The sequence below is a fragment of the Cetorhinus maximus genome, chromosome 13, assembly GCF_964194155.1.
Source record: "Cetorhinus maximus chromosome 13, sCetMax3.hap1.1, whole genome shotgun sequence".
Taxonomy (NCBI): Eukaryota; Metazoa; Chordata; class Chondrichthyes; order Lamniformes; family Cetorhinidae; genus Cetorhinus; species Cetorhinus maximus.
Genome location: NC_135891.1, coordinates 82,072,045 through 82,094,084, shown reverse-complemented (window position 1 = coordinate 82,094,084; position 22,040 = coordinate 82,072,045). Strand labels below are relative to the sequence as shown.

Genomic DNA, 22,040 nt, shown 5'->3' with positions numbered 1-22,040 from the left:
TTTTTGGCTCCTGTCTCCATTTTTCTGATACTTTTACGGATAAACTCTTCTATTGTAGTATTTGCATCTGGAACAGATTATTTAATCAATGAGCAGTTTCAAATCTTTGTCAGATTCAGCCTGATAATGATGTTATTGATGTTTACTGTGGAGCTATTGTAATAAAAGTGAAACCTGTCTTTGAGTGTTGACTTAGAATTAACCCCTACCCATAGCTGCTCTGGAACATTAGGCCTGCTACCTATCGATGGTCGACATTGCAGTTTGACTCATTATAGAAAGGCACCAAGCCACTGAAATTAGGCACCTGCTCCATATGATAAAACATAACTAGTATTCTGTTACTAGATGTCACTGTTGTTGCCTTTAATAAGTAAAACACATATAAGGCATACTGATGACATATAGTAGCATTACAACATCATCAATCTCCAATGATCTCTTGAATCCAGCATTAAAGCTGAATTTGAGAATGCGAGTGAAATCCTAGTTTCAAAACCCCAAGTGGGAATCTTTATCTCAACTTAAAGTTGTGAATCTTCAGTCTGCAACTAGTCAGTTGTAGAGATGATCAGTTAAAGACCGAGTTCACTATCTATTTGCTGCTGATAGGAATAATTAGAATTTACAGATGATGAGAACTAGTGGAAGCTTTACAGTACTAGTTAAAATTTTGCTAACAATGTAAAACATCTTCAGTGATTAAAATATTGAAACCGAGACTTTCATTTTATTTGGGAAAGCTTCAGTTGTTTTTCTGGGGGTTGTGGAGTCTGTTCTCTATTTTAAAATTTGAGGAATGCATTCTGTGATAGGTGGAGAGATTCATTTACTGGACCACAAGGTAGATGTAGATGAGAAGAGTCATTTAGGTAATTCTAGTTCGTCCATCCAAAAAGAATATGCGGTTCCACTAACACCCCCCTCCACCTCACAACTCACCCTTTCCCAGGGGCTGAGTTACAAGGAAAGACTGAAATAACTAGCATTTTTTTTTAAAAGTTGAGAATGTGTTAGGGTACAGCTGATGGTAAATGCTGAGTTGTTCAAATCCCAAAGGGAAACTTGAAACAACTGCCACAACTTGTTTTTGCAATTTGTATAAATTACAAGATGCGTGCCTTGAATTCAGTAGTAATAAGACCCACCAATTCTTATAGGTTTTACAAAACTAGATTAAATGTTTATTAATAAAAAAGATTGTGAGCACGTACATATGTCTACAAATTACTGCTACAGTAATAATTTTTAAATCCCCTAGTTAATCTGATTCCCAGTTACACCTTCGTTAAGGCAACAGTAAAACACAGATTTTAAAAGACCCAGGCAAAGTAAACGATACCCTGAACTGTCAAATGCAAAGTGAGTTCTCTTAACTTCAGTACCTGAAGGCAGCAGTTTGAGGCATAGATGCTGAAGGCTTCTCACCCTTGTTGAATTTTAGACTGCCTACCCTTACATATAGCCTTCGCTCCTTTATACATATTTCCCCCTTTGAATGCAAATTCCCATTTATCATTATGTTTTTGGACTTTATCTTTCTGATAATAAAAATCTCTTGTAGCACTAAGTTTTACCAGTAGTCTTTGGGAAAAATAAAAACACTCTTTCTAAACTTTACCTGGCTAGGTGACACATTTCACTCCCTCTTTTGAAAACAATCTAGTCTGGTTTATTTAAAAATGCACTGATGTTTCTAAACTTCCCCATGTTTACCTAATTAACGTTTCAAACCTAACTTCTCTTCTTACATCAAAGCACCCAGACTAGCTGACTCTAATTCAATTAAGTCTCACACACAAAGACACCATTACTCCATTTTACAATAAATTCCAATTACATTGAGAATTATATCTTCCTAACAAGACAAAAATATATATAAGATATAAACAGCAACAAAAAGAGAACCCTAAATGTAGAAAGAAGGATTTGCATTTATATAATGCCTTTCTTGACCTCAGGATGCCCTAAAGTGCTTTAAGGACAATGAAGTACTTTAAGTGTAATGACTGTTGTAATGTACGAAGCAAGACAGCCAATTTGCACACAACAAGCTTCCACAAACAATGTGATTATTACCAAATGATCTATTTTGGGTGTTGGCTAATGGATAATTCAAAGTTAGGCGTAACATTTTCATTAAACTGTGACAGTAGGACAAGGGTTTCAATTGAGTGAAAGGCAAATTTAGGCCTAATGTTTGGAAGTAGAAGGTCATTGCAGAGATAAGACACCCAATACTTCCATCCACCTTTCCATTTCTTTCTTACTGAATGATCCTTTTTAAATTTTTGGAAAGAGCAATTCATAGTATCATTATTGGAGCAGAATTGAAGAAATATAGATGGAAATGAAAAAAAGGTAAATAATCAGACAACTGGGAGGGATTGGGATTTGAGAAATAATGTAAAAATAGAGCCAGTAGGTGTCAACCTGCATTGAACAGAACAGGAAAGCCCAAGGTTTGAGCCCTGGTCTCTTTTTAAGATATCTGATCTCACCAAGGCTGCACTGGAGTCACTAAAGTTGATTCAATGCCAAGAGCCAGTAAAGGGTAACAAAACGGAGTAGAATCTCTCCTCTCAAAGACTGTCCACTATTTCCTGCCAGAGCATGCATGATGCATCTGAGGACAGTTTGGACTTTTCTCTGATGCCTCCTACAACCGATAACCCGCCTGTTGGCATTGTCTGGGTTGCCACATAAAGGATGAGCATTTGTATGTGGCAGTATGGGGCTGGAGTTAGTGTCCTCAGGATAGTAAGGGTGGAAGATGCTTTATTGTTTCCATTGGACTGAAAAGTAGATTGATGGTATCAAAGCACCATCCAGTCCTCTCATACAATTTTCCTTTTCTGAGCCTCAACTATATTTTGGAATGTAAAGCATACTTTGTCTCCCTTAAGTTTGAGTAATTTTGTCAGTTCCATTTCTCTTGCAACAATAATCTCTTTCAGATGAGGCTTAAACTGAGGCCCTGTCAGGGAGGGAAAGATAAAGGGAATCAGTATAAAACATGGAAGTTAGGTTAGAGTCCAGCAAGTACTTGTTTTTGGAGTTTCATCAGTCTATGAACTAGTTTGCCAGAACTTTTGATATGGATTTAATAAAGGCCTTCAGTCGGCAGCTGGGCAAGTCTGTGTGAGTGGAAGATATTTGCAGGAATTGAGGGTAGGTTGGATTGCCAGTGACGACTTTTACATTACTGATGTCTCCTGGGACTTGCTTGGTTGTCCTGGGGGAGGGTAGGAGAGGTCAGAGAGAAATTTCCCCAGAATTGTATCCTAAATTGGCATAAGGTTTTTTTAAAATTTCTCCCAGGAGATTGAAGGACCAGGTGAAGGGGGTCAAGAACACGAGAAATAGGAGCAGGAGTAGATCATACAGCCCGTTGAGCCTGCTCTGTTATTCAGCATGATCATGGCTGATCTTGGGTTTCAAATCTGCTTTTCTGCCTCCTTCCCAAATGTATTGATTCCCTAAGACCCCAAATATCTGTCCATCCTTGCCTTAAATATACTCAATGATGGAGCATCCACAACCATCAGGGTTGGGAATTCCAAAGATTCACAATCCTTTGTGTGAAGAAATTTCTCAACTCAGTCCTAAATGATCTACTCCTTATCCTGAGATTCTGCTCCCATGTTCTAGATTCCCTAGCCAGTGGAAATAACCTCTGTGTCTACCATGTAAAGTTGCTTCAGAATATTTTATGTTTCAATTAGATCGCCCCGCATTCTTCTAAGCTCCAGAGAATATAGGCCCAATTTACTCAGCCTCTCATCAATAGGAAAACCCTCTCATCCCAGGTACCTTTGATGTACTGCCTCCAATGCAAGTTATCTTTAAATATGGAGACCAAAACTGCACACAGTATTCCAGATGCGGTCTCACGAAAGCTCTGTACAATTGTAACAAAACTTTATTCCTATACTCCAATCCCTTTGCAATAAAGACCAACATACCATTTGTTGTCTTAATTGCCTGCTGTACTTGCATGCTAACTTTTGAGTTCCTTGTTCTAGCACCACCAAATCTCTCTGAACATCAGCATTTACAAATTTCATGCCTTTTAAAACAATATTCTGCTTTTCTATTCTTATGACTAAAGGGAATAACCTCTCACTTCCCCACATTATACTGCATCTGCTCACTCAATTAATCTGTATGTCTCTTGCAGCCTATGTCCTCACAACTTGAATTTCCACCTAGCTTTGAATCGTCAGCAATCTTAGATATACAATATTACTCTGTCTCTTTATCAAAGTCATGAATAAAGATATTAAATAGCTGAGACCCCAGCAGTGATCCTTGTGGTACTCCACTAGTTACAGACTGCCAACTTGAAAACGCCCCATTTGTGCTTATTCTTTGCTTCCTTTCTGTTAACCAATCCTTATTCCTGCAAATGTTATATCCCCAACTCCATAACCCCTTAACTCGCCTATTAACCTTTCGTTTGGAACCTTATTGAATACTTTTTGAAAATCCAGGTATACTTCATCTACTGGTTCCCCTTTAATCTACCCTACTAGTAACATCTCAAAACTCTAATAAATTTGTCAAACATAATTTCCCTTTTGTAAAAACATGTTGACTTTGACTGATTATACTTTGATTTTCTAAGTACATCGTTAATATATCCTTAATAATATTCCAGCAATTTCCCCATGGCTGATGTCAGGCTAACTGATTTGAAGTTCCGTGTTTCCCCTCTCCCTCCTTTCTTGAATAGCGGTGTTATATTTACAAATTTCCAATCTGCTGGGACCATTCCAGAATCTGGGAAATTTTGGAAAATCAAAGCCAGTGCATCCACTGTCTGCAATCTCTTTTTGAACTCTAGGGGCTGGATTTTGCCAGTGGGGGTGGGGCCCGCTCGCCGACGTGTAAAATGACGCGAGGTGACGTCGGGCAGAACTCCCGATGTCACCGCACCCCATTTAAATTTTCAGGAAGGCGGGGGCGCCCGCCGACCTGTCAATGGCCAATTGAGGCTATTGACAGAGCAATTAAAGTAATTAGTGGACCTGCCCGTCCAACCTTAAGGTTGGCGGGCAGGCCAGGTGCCCCGGTGGGAAGTAGAAAAAACATGAAACCTCATCCACAGGCGGGTTGAGGTTTCATGTAGGGTCTTAAAAATTTTAATAAAGTTTTTTTGGAAATTATGAACATGTCCCAACTCATGTGACATAGTCACATGTTGGGACATGTAAGGGAATTTTTTTTTCTATTAATATTTTTGAAAGTAGAGGCGATCTCCCTGAGGCAGCACTTAGCCTCAGGGAGATGAGTGCGCTCTTTCATGCGCGTGCACGAAAGAGCACACTCTCGATTTTAGACATTCCCCCCCCATCCACACAGGAAGCACATAGCGCTTCCGTGCGGACATCACACTGGGCGGGCTTTAATTGGCTCGCCCACGTAAAATGGCGCTGATCGGAAGCATGCCCATCCATCAACTTCCCCCCCCAATGGGGGGAAAATTCAGCCCTAGGATGTAGGCCATCAGGTATCCTGGGATTTTAGCCTCTTAAGTTTCTTTGCTGATATTAATTACCTTAATTTCCTCTTTTTAACACCAAGGTTACCCTTTATTTCTGCTATATAACTTGTGTCTATTGTACAGACAAAATATTTCTTCAGTGTCTCTGCCATTTCCTCATTCTGCATAATAATTTCCCCTGTCTCTGCTTCTAAGGGACCAGTGTTTTAAGTTAGCTACTCGCTTCCTCTTTATATACTTGTAAATGCCCTTAGAATCTCTTATTATATTCCTGGCTAAATAGCTCTTTTTTTTTGCCCCCTTTTTAAATCCAACTTTTTGGTGGCCCTTTGCTGGTTTCTAAAACACTCCCAACCCTCAGACTTGCTACTATTCTTTTCAACATTATATGCCTCTTTTAATCCGATGCTATCCTTAACTTCCTGAATTAGTCACGCATGGATCTTTCTTGCCGAGTTTTTGTTTTTCAATGGCATGTAATTTTGTTGGAACATTTTGAATTGTTTCTTTAAATGTTTCCACTGTTCATTTACAGCCATACCTTTTTGTCTATTTACCTAATCAGCCTTAGCCATCTCTCCCCTCATACCTATGTAATTGCCTTTAAGATTCCTGTTTGTGATTGGAGTATGTCATTGTCAAACCTGACATGGAATTCAACTATATTATGATCACTAGTTCCCAGTGGATATTTACTAGAGATTACTAATTAACCAGGCCTCATTACATAATACTAGATCTAAAATGGTCCTATTCCACAATGTATTGCTCCAGGAAACTGCCATGAAAACACTCAACACAAACTCATCTTCTAGACCATCTTTGCCAATTTGGTCCAGTCTATATGAATATTAAAGTTCCCCACAATTATTGTGTTGCTTGTGTTCTACACCCCAAAAACTTCTTGTTTAATGTTCTAACAGTATAAGAACTGTTAGGGGGCCTATAAACTACTCCCACCAAAGTTTTCTGATTCTTGCTATCCCTAATCTCCACCCATACTAATTCTACATTATGATCTTCTGATTCCAGATCCTTCCTCACTGATGTTGTGTCACCCTTTACTATTAGGGCTACCCCTCCACCTTGGTCATTCTATCTGTCTTTCCAAAATATTGTGTACCCTGGAATATTTATTTCTCAACCATGTTGAGAACAGGCTGGAAGGCCGACTAGTGTTTTCTCGTGATTTTATGTTTGTCCATATCGAGAGAAGTATTCACCATTCATAAAACAGATGGGTGAGGGAGGAGGAATTGTTAAAGGGGTGTATACAAAATATCTGTTCCCAGGTGCCTTAAATCATCAGTTTAACTGGGGCAGGGATGAGGGAAAAAAGTTGGAGGCTGAGAAACTTCAGTTTAAACTTCTCACAACTTGAGAGAATTCAGTTTTTGTTTCATCTTCAATTTGCTACTTATGCTGTCATACAATTTCAAGGCCAGTGGTCACTTTCCTGTACCTTTTCCATGTGGCCATTCTTATCATTGACTATTTGAAGGTTAATTAACTGTGGCAGCATTAAAGACAAACCAAGTCCTGTCTTCACCCAACATTCATGTCAGCACTTTTCCAGCTCCCCATTATGGCCCTATCAGCTCCAGGTATACAACCCTGCTCTCCGTTACTCAGTTACATACTATACACTGTAATTAGCAACTAAACCATAAGGGGAGGAATGAAAATTCAGCTGAACACTTCCTCTAAAAGCTTTGTGATGTACTTGAATTGAGAACCATATAGGGATTCATGCTGGTGGAAAGTTGAAAATTACAGTAAATGGCCGAATGAAGGTTCGCAGTCCTTTTTATCAAATTGAATCACTGCCATCTCTTAGCTTTGATGGTACCCTTAGTTTTTCAATTACAGCAACTCATGTTTATCTAGTGCCTTTAACTTAATAGAATGTTGCAAGGCACTTGACAGTCATTATAAAACATGACAGCAAACCATATGGGATATTAGGAAATATAATCTAAAGCTTGGTCAACGTGGTAGCTTTAAAGGAGGAAAGCGTGATTAAAATCGTGGATGCTCTAATTGGAAATAGAGGATCGCAAATAACTCAGAGGATAGAGGGGCTGGAGGAAATTATCAATATTTGGAGGAGCGAAGCTGCATAGAGAGCTGAAAACAAAGACAAGAATTGACACTCATCTCCCCTACTGCTAAAATTGCCAGCGAGAAGTTTAGTTCTTCTGACATTCCAAATATTTTTATTCTCTTAATAACTGTTAACACTCTACAAAGTTTAAATCCATATAGTATTTTAGCATTGCTCACTTCTGGGACCTCCTTTGGGCTCCTGGAGCGATATGAGTCTCTGTCACCATCTTTTAGTCTTTTTTTTTTTGCTTATATTATAATGGTCATTACTTGTGAACTTTTTTGTTTCACCAAATCGAAACGTTCTTTCTCCTCCTGCTTTACTGGGTTGAAATCAAGAATGCACCAATTTCTACCCTGATTTCTTCCTAGAATCTTAAAGTTGTGCAACTCCCTAGCTCTGGTCTTTCCTTTCTGCTTTAATCTATAGGTATTCTTTTCTTAGATTTATCATTTCTTTTGAAGGAGGAATGAATAATTAATGTTCTACATCAGTTTGTTTTGGATACACTTTTATTATAAGAGCCACCCAATTCACACAAGTCCAGCTCAGCAGCAATTTGCATTTAATATTCTTCAAGCCAAACAATCTAGTGTAAACACTGGGCAAAGAATGTGCTAAAATAAATAGGTTCCAAAAGCTAAGTTTCTAAGTGTAGTTATGAAATGCTTAAAAACAATATTAGCATTCTTGTGTGCTATGTGAAAACATGCAGTAACACAGCTGGTTTGAAAGTTTCTCCATAAAATAAAACCCGATTGAAACAAATTAGATCTATACATAGCGCCTTTAACAGTCCCAGTATTTACAACAGGGTTTAAAATCTCTGCCATCCTTAACTGTATGAAAACTGCAGATAAATGTTTACACTATAAAACCGCACCCCACAAATCTTTGTTTTACTTCTTCAGTGAACACTGACTTATGAACACCCTCGTGGCTCAGAGAGTTCAAATGATACTTATAATATCCAGTGTTAAAAAGATCATTTTTAGAAGTCAACCAACGTGCAAGTTTCAAAAGACATTCAGGACTCAGAAAGATTGATTGCTGTGTTTCATTTCAGTGTTGTGTGCCAGTGGCAAAACACTTGCTTTTTGCAGTTTTTTTTTATTGCCGTTCACTGCTGTTGCGACTAGGTTACTTTGAGCTTTCTCCCTTTTTCTGAATCAGATTGCAGGTTAGCAAATAAAGAAGTTGAACTTGCACGGCTTTCCTCTTTTCAAATACTTGAATCAAAAGGTTGGAGCCTGGTGAGATAGTAAGCAACATGGTCAAGACTCCCATTTTTCATTTCCAGGAAACAACTTAAAATGTGGTTTTGCTTGGCCTTTTGACATTTTGTTTGTAACACAGGTTGCAGACAAAAGCTGTGTGTATATTTATGAAGGGGAGTATCAAAAGACTGACAGTACATGGGGTGTGGTGGGGGAAAAATACCAAGATGATAACTGGATGCCTTACTGAATTTAAACAAGCCAATTTAGAACACACATCTACCATTCTCTCATGTGCCAAAGGAGACAGTGGTGGGTTATACCCTTTTACTAAAACAGTAAGTCCCTGGCAGAAGCATGTGAATGCAAAAAATGTTATTCTTAAAACTGAGAGATAATTCAATCCAAGGTGAATTGTTCCAAGTAATAGGTTGGATAAATAGGGTGTGAAGCTTTCTGAAATTTAGCCACAATAGCAAACCTCCATTCTTTAAACCGGCTTAACTGATCAATTCCTGGATCTTGGGGACAGATGTCACTTGTGTGTTTCAGCAATAAGTGAGATGTATATCAGTGAGGGGCCAAAAAAGGCTGAATCCATCGGTTTTGCCACTACCTAGACAAAGCCCATCAGCCTCAGGGAAGGTAACCAATTCAGTTCCAATTGTTTGAAAATGAAATATGAATTGTGAATATCTTTGCTGTCTTGGTAAAATTGCTGCTATAATAAAATTAAGTGGGATGTACCTATCAAACATTATAGCATGCTACACATTTTACTGAATATTGGTCCTCCAAACTGTGCTTCTTTCCACTATTTCATCCTTCGTCCTAACCAAAAAAGAATCCTTCATCAACCCCAGGTCTTGCTGATAGATAGGTATCAAACAAAGGATGGTTGAATGTTGAAAGATTGGGTCCTTAGGCTGCAATGATTTAAACATTACAGTAATATTCGTAGGAAAAATAAGCTCACTGGTATAACAAACCAGTTTTCAGCCTTTCCGATAAAAGTAAAATCTTTTACCAAATGTATACCAAAATGGTCAAGAATTCTGAACATTTATTATAACATACATAACACATGTACATAACATGAAAGTCTCAGCTAAAATTGGGACAGTAAATGATGGAAACTCAATAGGTTGGTCAGTACCTGAAATAAACTGACAGACTGACCTATCTTACCCTATCCGATGTTGAGCAGCATGCTGTTTGTTTCCAGCATTAGTGAGTTTTCCACTTTCCAATGTTGGGGGACACACTCCAGTTGATTCTTTACCTCAGTGTGCTATTGAGCCAGTGATGTGTTTCAATTTTGGAACTAATTGGGTTTGAAATTGAAAGTGTAACTCACACTAGTACTGTATCTATCTTTGGACCTGGTTGCACTGACTGGATATATTCTTTGCTGAATCTTAAAAGGCAGCTGAAACATATGAGGGACACTGGGATTGATTAGGTGTGTTTTTAAATATTTGATTCTCCTACAACTTTGAAGTACAGTTGAGGATATGACTTGCCTGTGAATTAACAGCTGGACAGAAATCTAGAATTCCGTGAACAACGTACATGACGTGTGGGCTGTGATCTGTTCAGCCAGGGTTGCAGCAGTGAGAGCAACGGGGAAAGCCAAGTGGAGGGGGCACAAGCTAAAAAAGATTTGTAGATTACAAACTAATATTCTGTAAATTAACTAGTGACTTCCAACCCCTCCAGCCCAACATTCAGTCTTTGCCACAATCCAGAACGGACAATAGACAGAGTAACCGACAAGTATACTGCAAAACTAATTTTGTTTGTTCTATTTTAAAGTCTTAGCCCTATAACATGTAAATAGCCCTTCAGGAGGCAGAATGATTTTAATCTCACTGAAGTGTCTGTGTCATATTTATCTGTCAGTACAAGTTGGGTGAGAAGCACCTTTACAGGCACTTCAGTGTAGTTGAATGAAAGCATCCAGTTCTTCTGGAATTAATCCTTTGTAAATCACCTTATGTTTTTCAATGGCACGAGCAGCAAGGCACTGGAGGGTGATGTGGTTGATGGGCTGAATCAAATTCTTGGCCATCTTCTTTTCATCCAGCAAATCCCAAGCAGTTTTCTTGGAGGAATTGGTGGCATCAAAATGTGCACCAGTGTCAATTAGCATATTCATAATATCAAGATTATTGTTGAATGCAGCAATATGCAGGGGAGTATTGTTCTCATAATCTCTTGAGTCAACGTCAGCACCACATTCCAGCAGTACCGAGGTCACTTGCAACGAGGGGAACTTGCAAACTGGATAGCGGCCAACTGATGTTGTGTCCCTGTCAACAGCCAGATGCAATGGGGTAAATCCACCCTTTCCTCTTGGGTTCAACTTCAAGAGCCGATAGATGGTTTGCTTCTTGTAATGCTCCTGATCAGGACTACATTTTACCTTTTCCAGCAAGGAGATCAAGTGCAAAATAATGGACAAAGCTTTAGTAAACTGTGCAACATCTGGTGGGTTCTCCCGCTGATTCACTGCCCGCTCTACTTCACGGACACTTTTGCACAGGATGCCCATAAGATCATTGAAAGATACCTTCATGGCTAGGGTGCCTTTTGGACGGTCTTGCAGGACAAAAGAAAACAGTTCAGCAAATGAGAGCAAACTACTGGCAGTCATAGGGCTCAATGGGTCTAAATTGTTCTGCTGCATATCCAATGCATACTTCCACAAATTGATACACCTTTCAAAGTTGCCAGAATCAGCGTAGACTGCACCTCGGTAACGGATATAGTAGGAAGTATCTGGATGGGATGGACCAAGAATTCTCTCTCGGATCAACAAGGCTTGCATCCTCATCTCATCTGGGTCAGTGATCAGGGCCTCCAGTTCTTCAGAAGTTGTAACTTCCTTTGCGTAATCATAGGCCAGCACTAATTGTCCTACGTGTGGCTTCTTAACTACTTTGCTTTTATCACTGTGCCTCTTCTCCATTGCTCTCTTCCAAAACTTCATAGCTCCCAGTAAGTCCCTTTTCTTATCAACAAACGTGGCTCCCAAGAGTTCAAGGGCATCAATTCGGTCTTCCTTCCTGGTCTGCACATGGTTAATAAGAAATTCCACAATATTCATGTGGCCTGTGACACTGGCAGCAAGTAAGGGGGTCATTCCATAACCATCCTTTTCCATTTTAGCCCCACATTTTAGCAGCATTTTCATGATTTCCAGGCTTCCTGATTCTGCACAATCGTGCAAAGCAGTGTTCCCCTTCACACTCTTCCTATTCACATCCGCCCCCTTCTCCAGCAAATACTTGGCGATCTCTTTATGCCCTTTATAGCATGAGATCATGAGGCAAGTATGTCCATGCCTATTGGCCACTTCCATGTCTGCACTGTGCTCGATGAGGTACTTGACGATCTCCAGGTGGCCGTCGAAGCAAGCTGCCCGCAGTGGGGTGGAGTTGGTCAGGGTGGTGTTGTTGACGGACGCCCCGTGTTCCAAAAGACTCCGAACCACCGACAGGTGCCCGGCGGCCGAGGCTGCCCAGAGCGGCGGGGCCCCTTCGATGGTTTCCCCGTCGAAATTAACCGAGCCGCCCAGCTCCACCTTGGCCTTGCAGTGCTCCATCAGGTAGTCGACCACCTGCAGGTGGCCGTACCTGGAGGCGATGAGCAGGGGGGTGCCACCGTTGGTTTTCTCCAATGTCACCGCCTCCAGCTCCTCAGCGCTCCGGTTGTTGAGCAACTTTTGCATAAGTTTCAACTTCCCGTCTCGAGCTGCGTTGAAAACTGCCGTCTTGATGTCCATCTTCGGGCCCCTGCTGCCATTTAAACACCGGCCGGGCCAACAAAGAAGGAAGAAGATGGAAATCCGAGGCCGCCCTCGGCCCTGGAACGGCCGATATTATCTTTTGGAAGTAAAATGGAGACCCTCCAGCTGATGACTCCGACCGTGCGGGGGCCTCACCGCGCATGCGTCCCCGAGCACCACCGCTGCGCATGCTCGAAGTTTGTGGCCATATGGCACGTGACCCCAAGAACGAACTACAAGCTCCAGAAACCACAGTGCCTCAGCGCGCATGCGCCTTCGGACGCCGCCGTCGTGCATGCTGGTTCAGGCGACACATGACTCCCCGAGTGAACAGCAACTCCCAGAAACAACCGCGACATCGAGTTCATCAAACGATAGGCCCGACTCATCTTTGATTGATGACCGGACTAGCCAATGAGTGGGTGGAATCTTACAGGCAATGGCATAAGATCCATCAATTTGACAAGGAGGTGGGGTTAATTGAAGGGGATAGAGATGGTGGTGGTGAGGTTTGTGAAGCAAGTTTGAAGTGTCGAACTAGTCCATTGAATCAGGGTCATGACAGTTGCTGTAATGCCACAACCTCAGATAGGCTTATTGTGCTTCATCTCACTATTTTAAAATGTAGGTGAAACTACCCTGACATGTTGTGCACAGAAAAATCCCTTAAGCATAAGTGGCGAATGAGCACTTAGTCTGAAAAGGTAACTGAACATCAAACTAATCAATTTGAAATGGAAAGCGCATAAGAAATAGGAATAGTCTATATGGCCCAATGAGCCTGCTCTGCACCCAGTAAGATCCTGACTGAATCGCATCAATTCCACTTTTTCACCCTATCCTCATTCCCTGATTCCCTTAGTGCCCTAAAATCTTATCAGCCTAAGTTCTGAATATACTCATCGACTAAGCATCTAAAAATCAAGTTGGAATATTTAGTTCCCAACCTTGGTCACCCTGTAATTTTTATTCTTGATAAGCAAGGGGGTGAAAGGTTATTGGGAAAAGTGGTAAGGTGGAGCTCAGGTTACAATCAGATCAGCCGTGATCTTATTGAATGGCGGAGCAGGCTTGAGGGGCCAAGTAGCGTACTCCTGCACCAAATTTGTAAGTTTGTAATCACACCTACTTTTTGCTACTAGACCGAACCCATTTATCTTGATTTGTGCCATCAATTCATCCATTTTGTAACAAATGCTTTGTGCATTCAAATATAGCACATTTAATTTTAACTTTTACTCTTTTATATCTGATATAGCCTTAGTCACTAATGTTCTATCATTATTATTAAACTCTGTTTCTTCCTGACACAATTTGCTTCATTTTCCCCAAATCATTACTCTGCTCTCCGAAGGGCCATGAAGGCTCGAAACGTTAACTGATTTCTTCTCCGCCGATGCTGCCAGACCTGCTGAGTTTTTCCAGGTAATTCTGTTTTTGTTTTGGATTTCCAGCATCCGCAGTAGCTTTTAGCTTTTTGTTTTTAACTCTGCTCTCCAGCCTGACTTCAGACATAAATTTATCCTGTCTGAACCCTCCCCCACTGTATTAATTAAAAGCTCCATCTACCCACTAGTTATTTGATTCATCAAGTCCCAGCCCAGTTTAAGTGAAGTCCATCCCAAAGAAACAACTCCCTCTTTCTTGTACCAGTGCCTCATGAAGTGAAACCCCTGTGTCCCACATCACATTCATCAAAGCACTTAAACATCTAAACTGTTTTTCCCTATGCCAATTTGCAGTTGGCTTGAGCAGTAATCCAGAGATTATTACAGAGAACCTTTGAGGTTCTGCCTTTTAAGTTGTACCCTAGCTCCTCAAACTCCCTCAGCAGAACCTCATTCCTAGTGTTACCTGTACCATTGATTCCTATGAGGACCACAAGAACTTGATCTTTCCACTCCTTCTTCAAGTTCTTTTCCAGCCACAAGAAGGTGTCATTAACCCTAAACCAAACAAGCAACACCTCTTTGGGGACTCCCAGTCGTGGCTACAAAGCCTGACCAAAGTATCCCCTAAAGCTACTGCATTCCTTCCTACTCTCCCTATGTGAATGGCCTCCTGTACCAATCTACCTTGGTCCATTTGCTCATCCTGCAGTCTTTGTTCTCTTTCACACTGGTAGTAAGTACCTCAAGCTGTTGGTCAATAGCAAATGCTAAGCCTCCTCCACCACTCTATATGCGGTCTCCTTTCCTGCCTAAGTCACAGGCACATCTTCCTGCTCCTGAACATTAACTAAATATAAACCACTACCTAATTAAAAAGGTGTAACTACAGCCTGGTTCAAAATGTTCAGGTAACTCACCTCCTCCCTGATACATCAATGTTGGCACCTTGAACTCCAGCTCAACAACTCTGAGTTGAAGTTCTTCGAGTTGCTTTCACCTCTTTGTAATGATTAATAACATTGCAAGTTTGCTATATAATTTTTTTTATCAGCAAGGTAAACATAAAAGCTCATTGGTAATCTTGTGCCACCCCTAGAGCACAGAAGAAAGCCATTTAGGCCATCATGCCAAGGCAGGCCTTAGTTCTGGGGTTATCTCCTCTAATAAAGATTTCCTGTCCTGCCTCCCCACCCCATTTTCTTTTTCAAGTTCTTATCCAATTCCATTTTAGGCAATGTTATGGCCTCTGCCTCAATGGTCATTTCTGGTAAATCATTCCAGGGCTCATACTCCCTAATCTGCAAGATTAGCTCCACAGATAAAATTTACAAGGAAATTCAGTCACATTCTCCCTGATGATATTCAGTAATTGCCATTTAATGGGAGGGGGCTTGTGTGGACCATAAACACCAGCATGGACTAGTAGTCCCCAGTGGCCTGTTTCTATGCCATACATTCTATACTTTAAGTGCTGAAGAGCCTCCGAGTTAGCCAAGTTGGGTTTTGAGCTGCAATGCCAGTTTCACCTGCCTTTAGCACAAGCCGCCATCTTGCTAAAGGAGTTGAAACACAAGCTAGGAATGGCTACTCTGAGATTGTTAAGGCTCTGATTGATAACTAAATTGGTTGTTAACATTCATTAAAGAGGCTTCATGCCATTTTTCTCACTAGCACTGGAATTAATGACCTCTCCTAACAGCGACCTGCTGAACAGGTGCAAAGAAGGTCATTGCTGAGGATTTCTAATGCTACTTAAAGCAATGCTTTGCTTTTAATGCTGCTGGTGATTGACTAACTCCAGATTTCCTCCACTAGGACCTCCAGTGCCATGTATGGGAACCTTCAGCCCTTCTCCCTCAGTCTCTGAGCCATTCTAAAATGCCCTGTTTTGTGTCAGCCAGATCACTCCACACCTGCAATGGACATTGCTGCATTGAGCCTACATAAAGCGCTCCATGAAAATTTGGCCTACTCAACACTTGAGTACTAAATCTGCAGGCCTCTGGTGCAAATCATGGCAATCACCGTTCAGCCCCAAAATTCCAGGCTGAAACCAGGCTTTCAAGCAGGCATATCTTATTGCTACAGCTCACATTTAGCTCCTGTTTTCACCCATTCCCAAAAATAACCCCTTTATGAAAATATTTTTAACTTCCTCCTTTGTTGAGAATAGCCCTTGCAAGAACTTTTCCCACTGTGGTGAGAAATGAAATATCACAATGATTGTCAGGGATGGACTTGCTTCTCTTCAGTTTGTAAAATGGCATCGTCGCACAATATAGTTTCTTGGTTCAGGAGATTGTTAATGTGCTTTACTCAATGAGAGAGAACCTCGTGCGTAATGTGGGCTTGGAAATGGGTTTCTGTAATTTTCCTCCACACCTATATTCTATTCTAGGGCGTGGGGAAATCAGCCAGAGTGTTTTCACTTGCTCATTTCCAGCGATTGGTGCTGTATACTGAGCGAGGACAAGATGAACTCACTGCAGAACTTTTCTTTGTTGACTAGCTTGGCAAAAGATAAGGCCGAAGCATTTGCTCCAATCTTCAGCCAGAAGTGCTAAGTGCATGATCCATCTTTACCTCCTCCGGAGGTCGCCAGCACCACAGATGCCAGTCTTCAGCCAATTTGATTCACTCCATGTGATATCAAGAAATGGCTGAAGGCACTGGATAATGCAAAGGCTATGGGCCCTGACAATATTTCAGCAATAGTACTGACGTTTTGTGCTCCAGAATGTGCCGTGCCCCTAGCCAAGCTGTTTCAGTACAGCTACAACACTGGCATCTACCTGGCTATGTGGAAAATCGCCCAGTTTTGTCCTGTACACAAAAAGCAGAACAAATCCAACCTGGTCAATTACCACCCCATTAGTCTACTCTCGATCGTCAGTAAAATAATAGAAGGGGTCTTCAACAGTGCTATCAAGTGGCACTTGCTTAGCAATAACCTACTCACTGACGCCCAGATTGGGTTCCACCAGGGCCACTCAGCTCCTGACCTCATTACAGCCTTGGTTCAGACATGGACAAAAGAGCTGAACTCCCAAGGTGAGGTGAGAGTAACTGCCCTTGTCATCAAGGCTGCATTTGATGGAGAGTGGCATCAAGGAGCCCTAGCAAAACTGCAGTCAATGGGAAACAGGGGGAAATCTCTCCACTGGTTTGAGTCATACCTGGCACAAAGGAAGGTGGTTGTGGTTGTTGGAGGTCAGTCATCTCAGCTCCAGGACATCTCTGCAGGAGTTCCTCAGGGTTCCTAGACCCAACCATCTTCAGCTGCTTCAATAGTGACCTTCCTTCCATCATAAGGCCAGAAGTAGGGATGTTCGCTGATGTTTGCACAATGTTCAGCACCATTCGCGACTCCTCAGGTACTGAAGCAGTCCATATCCAAATGCAGCAAGACCTGGACAATATCCAGGCTTGGGCTGTTAAGTGGCAAGTAACATTCGCACCACACAAATGCCAGGCAATGACTATCTACAACAAGAGAGAATCTAACCATTGTCCCTTGACATTCAATGACTATCACTGAATCCCCCATTGTCAACATCCTGGGGGTTACCATTGACCAGAACTGAATTAGTCATATAAACACTATCATGACTCACTGGAGATAGTGCACTGTAATATCAAGCCCCACTGCTCCCCAAGTCACAACAAATGTGAAAAATTTGATCAAACCACCTAATTGTTTAATTTAGGTTAACAGAATACAAACACCAGGTTTGTAAACTTAACAAGTAAATAACTGTTTATTGAACAAATTGTCTTTAACCAGTGGCAAAGGAAAGAAATATGAACTGCTAATTTCTAAAACTATAACTTAAACTCTACCCCTTCTTAAATTCCAATATACACACACATACACACACACAAACACACACAAGATACACAAAAACATGGATTTTAAGGGTGGGATAAAACAGTTCAATAGCACCAATTCCGGAGTACAGGATTCGATGGGTTAATTTTGATCCATGTCTTCCAAATTCCTTTTAGCTCTTTGTTGATGACACGAGGTGCTCTTCCCAGCACTTTCATTTTTTAGTACAATGGTTGAGCACTTGCTTTTCAATGTCTCTAATGGTGATTTTCCCTTATTCCTCTTGACAGGGGTTTTCAGAGAGAGAGCAGGTTATAGAGATATGAGGAGAAAAAGCCAGCTAGCTATTATTGTAGAATTACTGGAATCTGACATCCACAGGAGCAAGAGGTTTTAGGACTTTACCCTTTTCGGGTAAGCAGCTGTTCTGCTCCACTGCTCTCACAAACCCTGGTCACCTGGTAAGGAGCCAATTAAAGTTTTGTTGCCAGGGAGTTCCCCATTAGAGCAGAGTCCTCCTCAGCACCATCCTGTCTTTCATGGCACACTCTGTTCCAGGATAGCAACATTGTATATATCCCTCATACTGCTCCGGTAGACATGTTCTTCAAACTACAGCCATTGTAATTTTAATCCACAGTCCAACAGAAATAAAAATATATGTTCTTTACAATACTGTGGCTTTAAGAGCAGGTCAGAGGCTAGGAATCCTGTGACAAGTAACTCACCTCCTGACTCCCCAAAGCCTGTCCACCATCTACAAGGCACAAGTCAGGAGTGTGATGGTATATTTCCCACTTGCCTGGATGAGTACAGTTCCCATCCAAGAAGCTTGACACCATCCAGGACAAAGCAGCCCGCTTGATTGGCCCCACATTCACAAAAATTCACTTCCTCTACCACCGACATGCAGTAGCAGCAGTGTGTACAATCTATATGATGCACTGCAAGAATTCACTAAGGCTCCTTAGACAGCACCTTCCAAACTCACTACCATCTAGAAGGACAAGGGCAGCAGATAGATGGGAACACCACCACCTGGAAGTTCCCCTCCAAGTCACTTACCACCTTGAGTTGGAAATATATTGCCGTTCCTTCACTGTCGCTGGGTCAAAATCCTGGAACTCGCTTCCTAACAGCACTATGGGTGTGCCTACACCACATGGATCGCAGCAGTTCAAGAAGGCAGCTCACCACCACCACCTTCTTAAGGGTAATTAGGGATGGGCAATAAATGCTGGCCTAGTCAGCAAAGCCCACATCCCCTGAATGAATAAAGGAAAACACTCATTCTTGTGACTGAATTTAAGAATGGGCTCTTGAGTGAAGCAATAGAGGACGAACCAGGCCCACATGAATTATCATTTACAAAGAGGAAAGAAGATTGGAAAAAGAAAGTGCCTTCCCCACCCCAGAAACCAATCTATATTTCATTCTCCACAGATTCAGCCTGAACTGCAAAGTGTTTCCTGCAATTTCTGTTTATTTTTATATTGTGCCCTTGTTCATGGTCAGAATTATCTGAGCTTAGAACACTTTCGACCATTGGGATCATTGTCAGTTCCCATCCCTATTCGTGCCAATAACAGACCTTCCTGTTCACCCTTCTGGAAGACAGACAATTAAGAATCAGCTGCGGGGATCGACCTCCAATTAGGGATGGCGGGTGGCCTGAGGAGGTGCAAGGTTTATTCGGCACATCCCATTACAAGGACAGCGGCGGTCTATTTGAAGTGAGTGTGTTGCTAAGGGCAATAATGCAGGAGCAGGAGGGTCACAATGGTGGCAATGTGAGTCTGCTGCGAGTGACTGGCACTGCCTCATTCCCAGCACCTCAGTATCCAGGAGTTCCTCATGTCATTGGCAAACCCCTGCCAGTAGAAGACATCAGCCTTGCCATTTTTTGCAGTTAAAGGTTAGAAAATCTTGAACTCTCACGCTGCTCTGGCCTTCCACTGTGCAACCGCCTCCTCTAAGGTGCTGACACAACAAGGGGCTCGTGCATTCCTGGCAACATTGCAATGTCAGTGGAAGATTGCAACTCCAAACCCACTCTCCAGGGTCGGTAAAATTCCAACTTTTGAGTTTATTATGTGGCACACCATTACAGTGTATATTCATTTGGGGAGCCCTGCACTGCTTTTGGGGAAATGTTATTGGCTGGTTTCTTACTTGCTTCAGCCACAAAATAATTTAGTCAAGTACAGTCAGAATGGATATAGGTGCAGAGAAAGGTAGTTTGACCATTCTCAGTTCATCCATCCACCAGCCATACATCCAACTGCCCCATCAATGATTTTAAGCTTTTTCTTCTGGTGTCCTACTTGGGAGTTCATGCCATGACCCAGAAGTTGGTTTGCCCAGTGTGAACTGGGCACAAGGAACGATTGTTGCACCAGAACGACTAAGCCCAAGATCTGCTCAATATTGGGCCTTGGGCCTTATACAGTGAGCTGCAGCCATCTGCTGGCTGTTCCCAGGCAGTTTACCAGCGAAGATGGTTTCACTTTGGATCCTCAGGCAGACTGAGGAATAAGGAGGGATAGAAAGCTATTGGAAGTGACTGAGGGAAGTGACTGAAACGGGGAGAAATGATCAGGGGGCGGAGATGATTGGGAAGGAGGGACTAACCAGGAGTGCCATAGCAATTTGGAGCAGAGCTAGCAACAGTCTTTGTCACTGCAGTGGAGTTGGCAGGGCCATTATGGAATTAAACATTCCATATTATATATTAATGAAGTAGAATAATTAGAGTAAATTCTAGTGTGTCTCTTTATGCCTGTGAGAAATTGATGGGAACATTTTATCTGTAGATACTTAATTTAAGTTGACATTTTACCAGTTCCTGTGATTGAGCTGTGTATTAATTTGATATAATTGAGAGTCTGAGTAGGTAGGGTCCACGGGAGGCTTTTTATTTTATGGTATGAACACGCATGTTTGTTCACCACTGCTGGGGTGTACCTTGCTGTGCCCTTGACACACCACCAGGCAGCTTCTTTGCTTGCTGACAACTTGGTAGTTCTTGGCCCTGTTGTAATGCCTCTCAGGAGTGACTGGGAGGGATAGTGAGGAGAAAGGCACATTTACTGCCTTCATAAAGTAATCCGAGGAAAATAGTGAGCGGGTAAGAAATGGGAGCGGGGGGCTGGAGTGGCGGGCATTGCTGTCAGTGGGGTGAGGGCCAGGCTAAGTGGTCACACTGAGACCAGAGCAGGAAGTACCAGGATTATGACAGTAGCAGGAAGGATATTATTTAACACAATTATTGTACAATAAATGAAAATCTATATATTTTTTCAATGTGCAGGGTGCACATTCAATCAGAAGTACCTACAGTACCTGTTGCCCCCATATGTTGTGATGGGCATTTTCCAATATTTACACCTCAATCAACATCACAAAAACAGTTTATCTTATTATCACATTGCTGTTTGTGGGAGTTTGCGGTGTGTAAATTGGCTGCTGCATTTCCTACATTACAGCAGTGATTACACTTCAAAAGTACTTATTGGCTGTAAAGCACTTTGAGACGCCAGGTGGTTGTGAAAAGTGCTATATAAATGCAAGCCTTTTTTACATTGTTAAAGGTGTCATGTTTTCCTACCACACGGTAGCTGCTCATGTATATGAATAAATGATCAGCTTACATTCAACAGCAGACTTTCGACACTGGGTGGCAGCATGAGCAGAAATTGCTGCAGCTCTCATAACATGCACAGAACAGAAACTGACCATCTAGTCCGTCTTGTCCCTGCTGGGGCTTATGCTGCACACGGGCTTCCTCCCATCCCTCTTCATGAGGGTGGAGCAGATTAAAGGTTGGGACTGTGATAGCAACAAGGAGGTAGGGAAAGCATGAATGATTGGGGGAGGAAATGTAAGGGAGCAACTGAGGGCTACACATCCCCTGTCAAACCCCGGACCGAAATCAACCTGCAGTCATTGCTGGTTCCTTTCCCTGTTGCATCACACTGTATTGTGCCACCTTCCACCTCTCGGCCAAAAAGTAAAGAAAAACAGAGTGAGAAGCTGAAGAGTGAAAGAGAGAGAGAGACGCATAAATAACATAATGAGAGATAAAGACAAGAGACAAGTTGTAACATGATGATAACAGATACAGGTAAGAGAAAGACCATATTGCCTGACTTAGCATATGTAACAATGTGAAAGATTTATTACCACTAAAGTTCAAATAAA

The 22,040-nt window shown here is 41.8% G+C and overlaps 1 protein-coding gene across 2 annotated transcripts; it reads right to left on the bottom strand.

Annotated features, from left to right (window-relative positions):
* Positions 1-8,107: 8,107 nt before the first annotated feature.
* LOC144688763 (protein fem-1 homolog C-like) lies at positions 8,108-13,925 on the bottom strand. 2 transcript variants are annotated; one of them, XM_078555672.1, is made up of 2 exons: positions 10,824-13,925; positions 8,108-8,863 (listed from the first exon to the last, which is right to left on the bottom strand). In XM_078555672.1, exons 1-2 carry the CDS (start codon positions 12,615-12,617, stop codon positions 8,849-8,851), a joined length of 1,809 nt encoding a protein of 602 aa, XP_078411798.1. In that variant the 5' UTR covers positions 12,618-13,925; the 3' UTR covers positions 8,108-8,848. The 2 variants fall into 2 exon arrangements, with proteins under 2 accessions (XP_078411798.1, XP_078411797.1); XM_078555671.1 differs by having other exon boundaries at positions 8,108-13,925.
* Between the last annotated feature and the right edge of the window lie 8,115 nt (positions 13,926-22,040).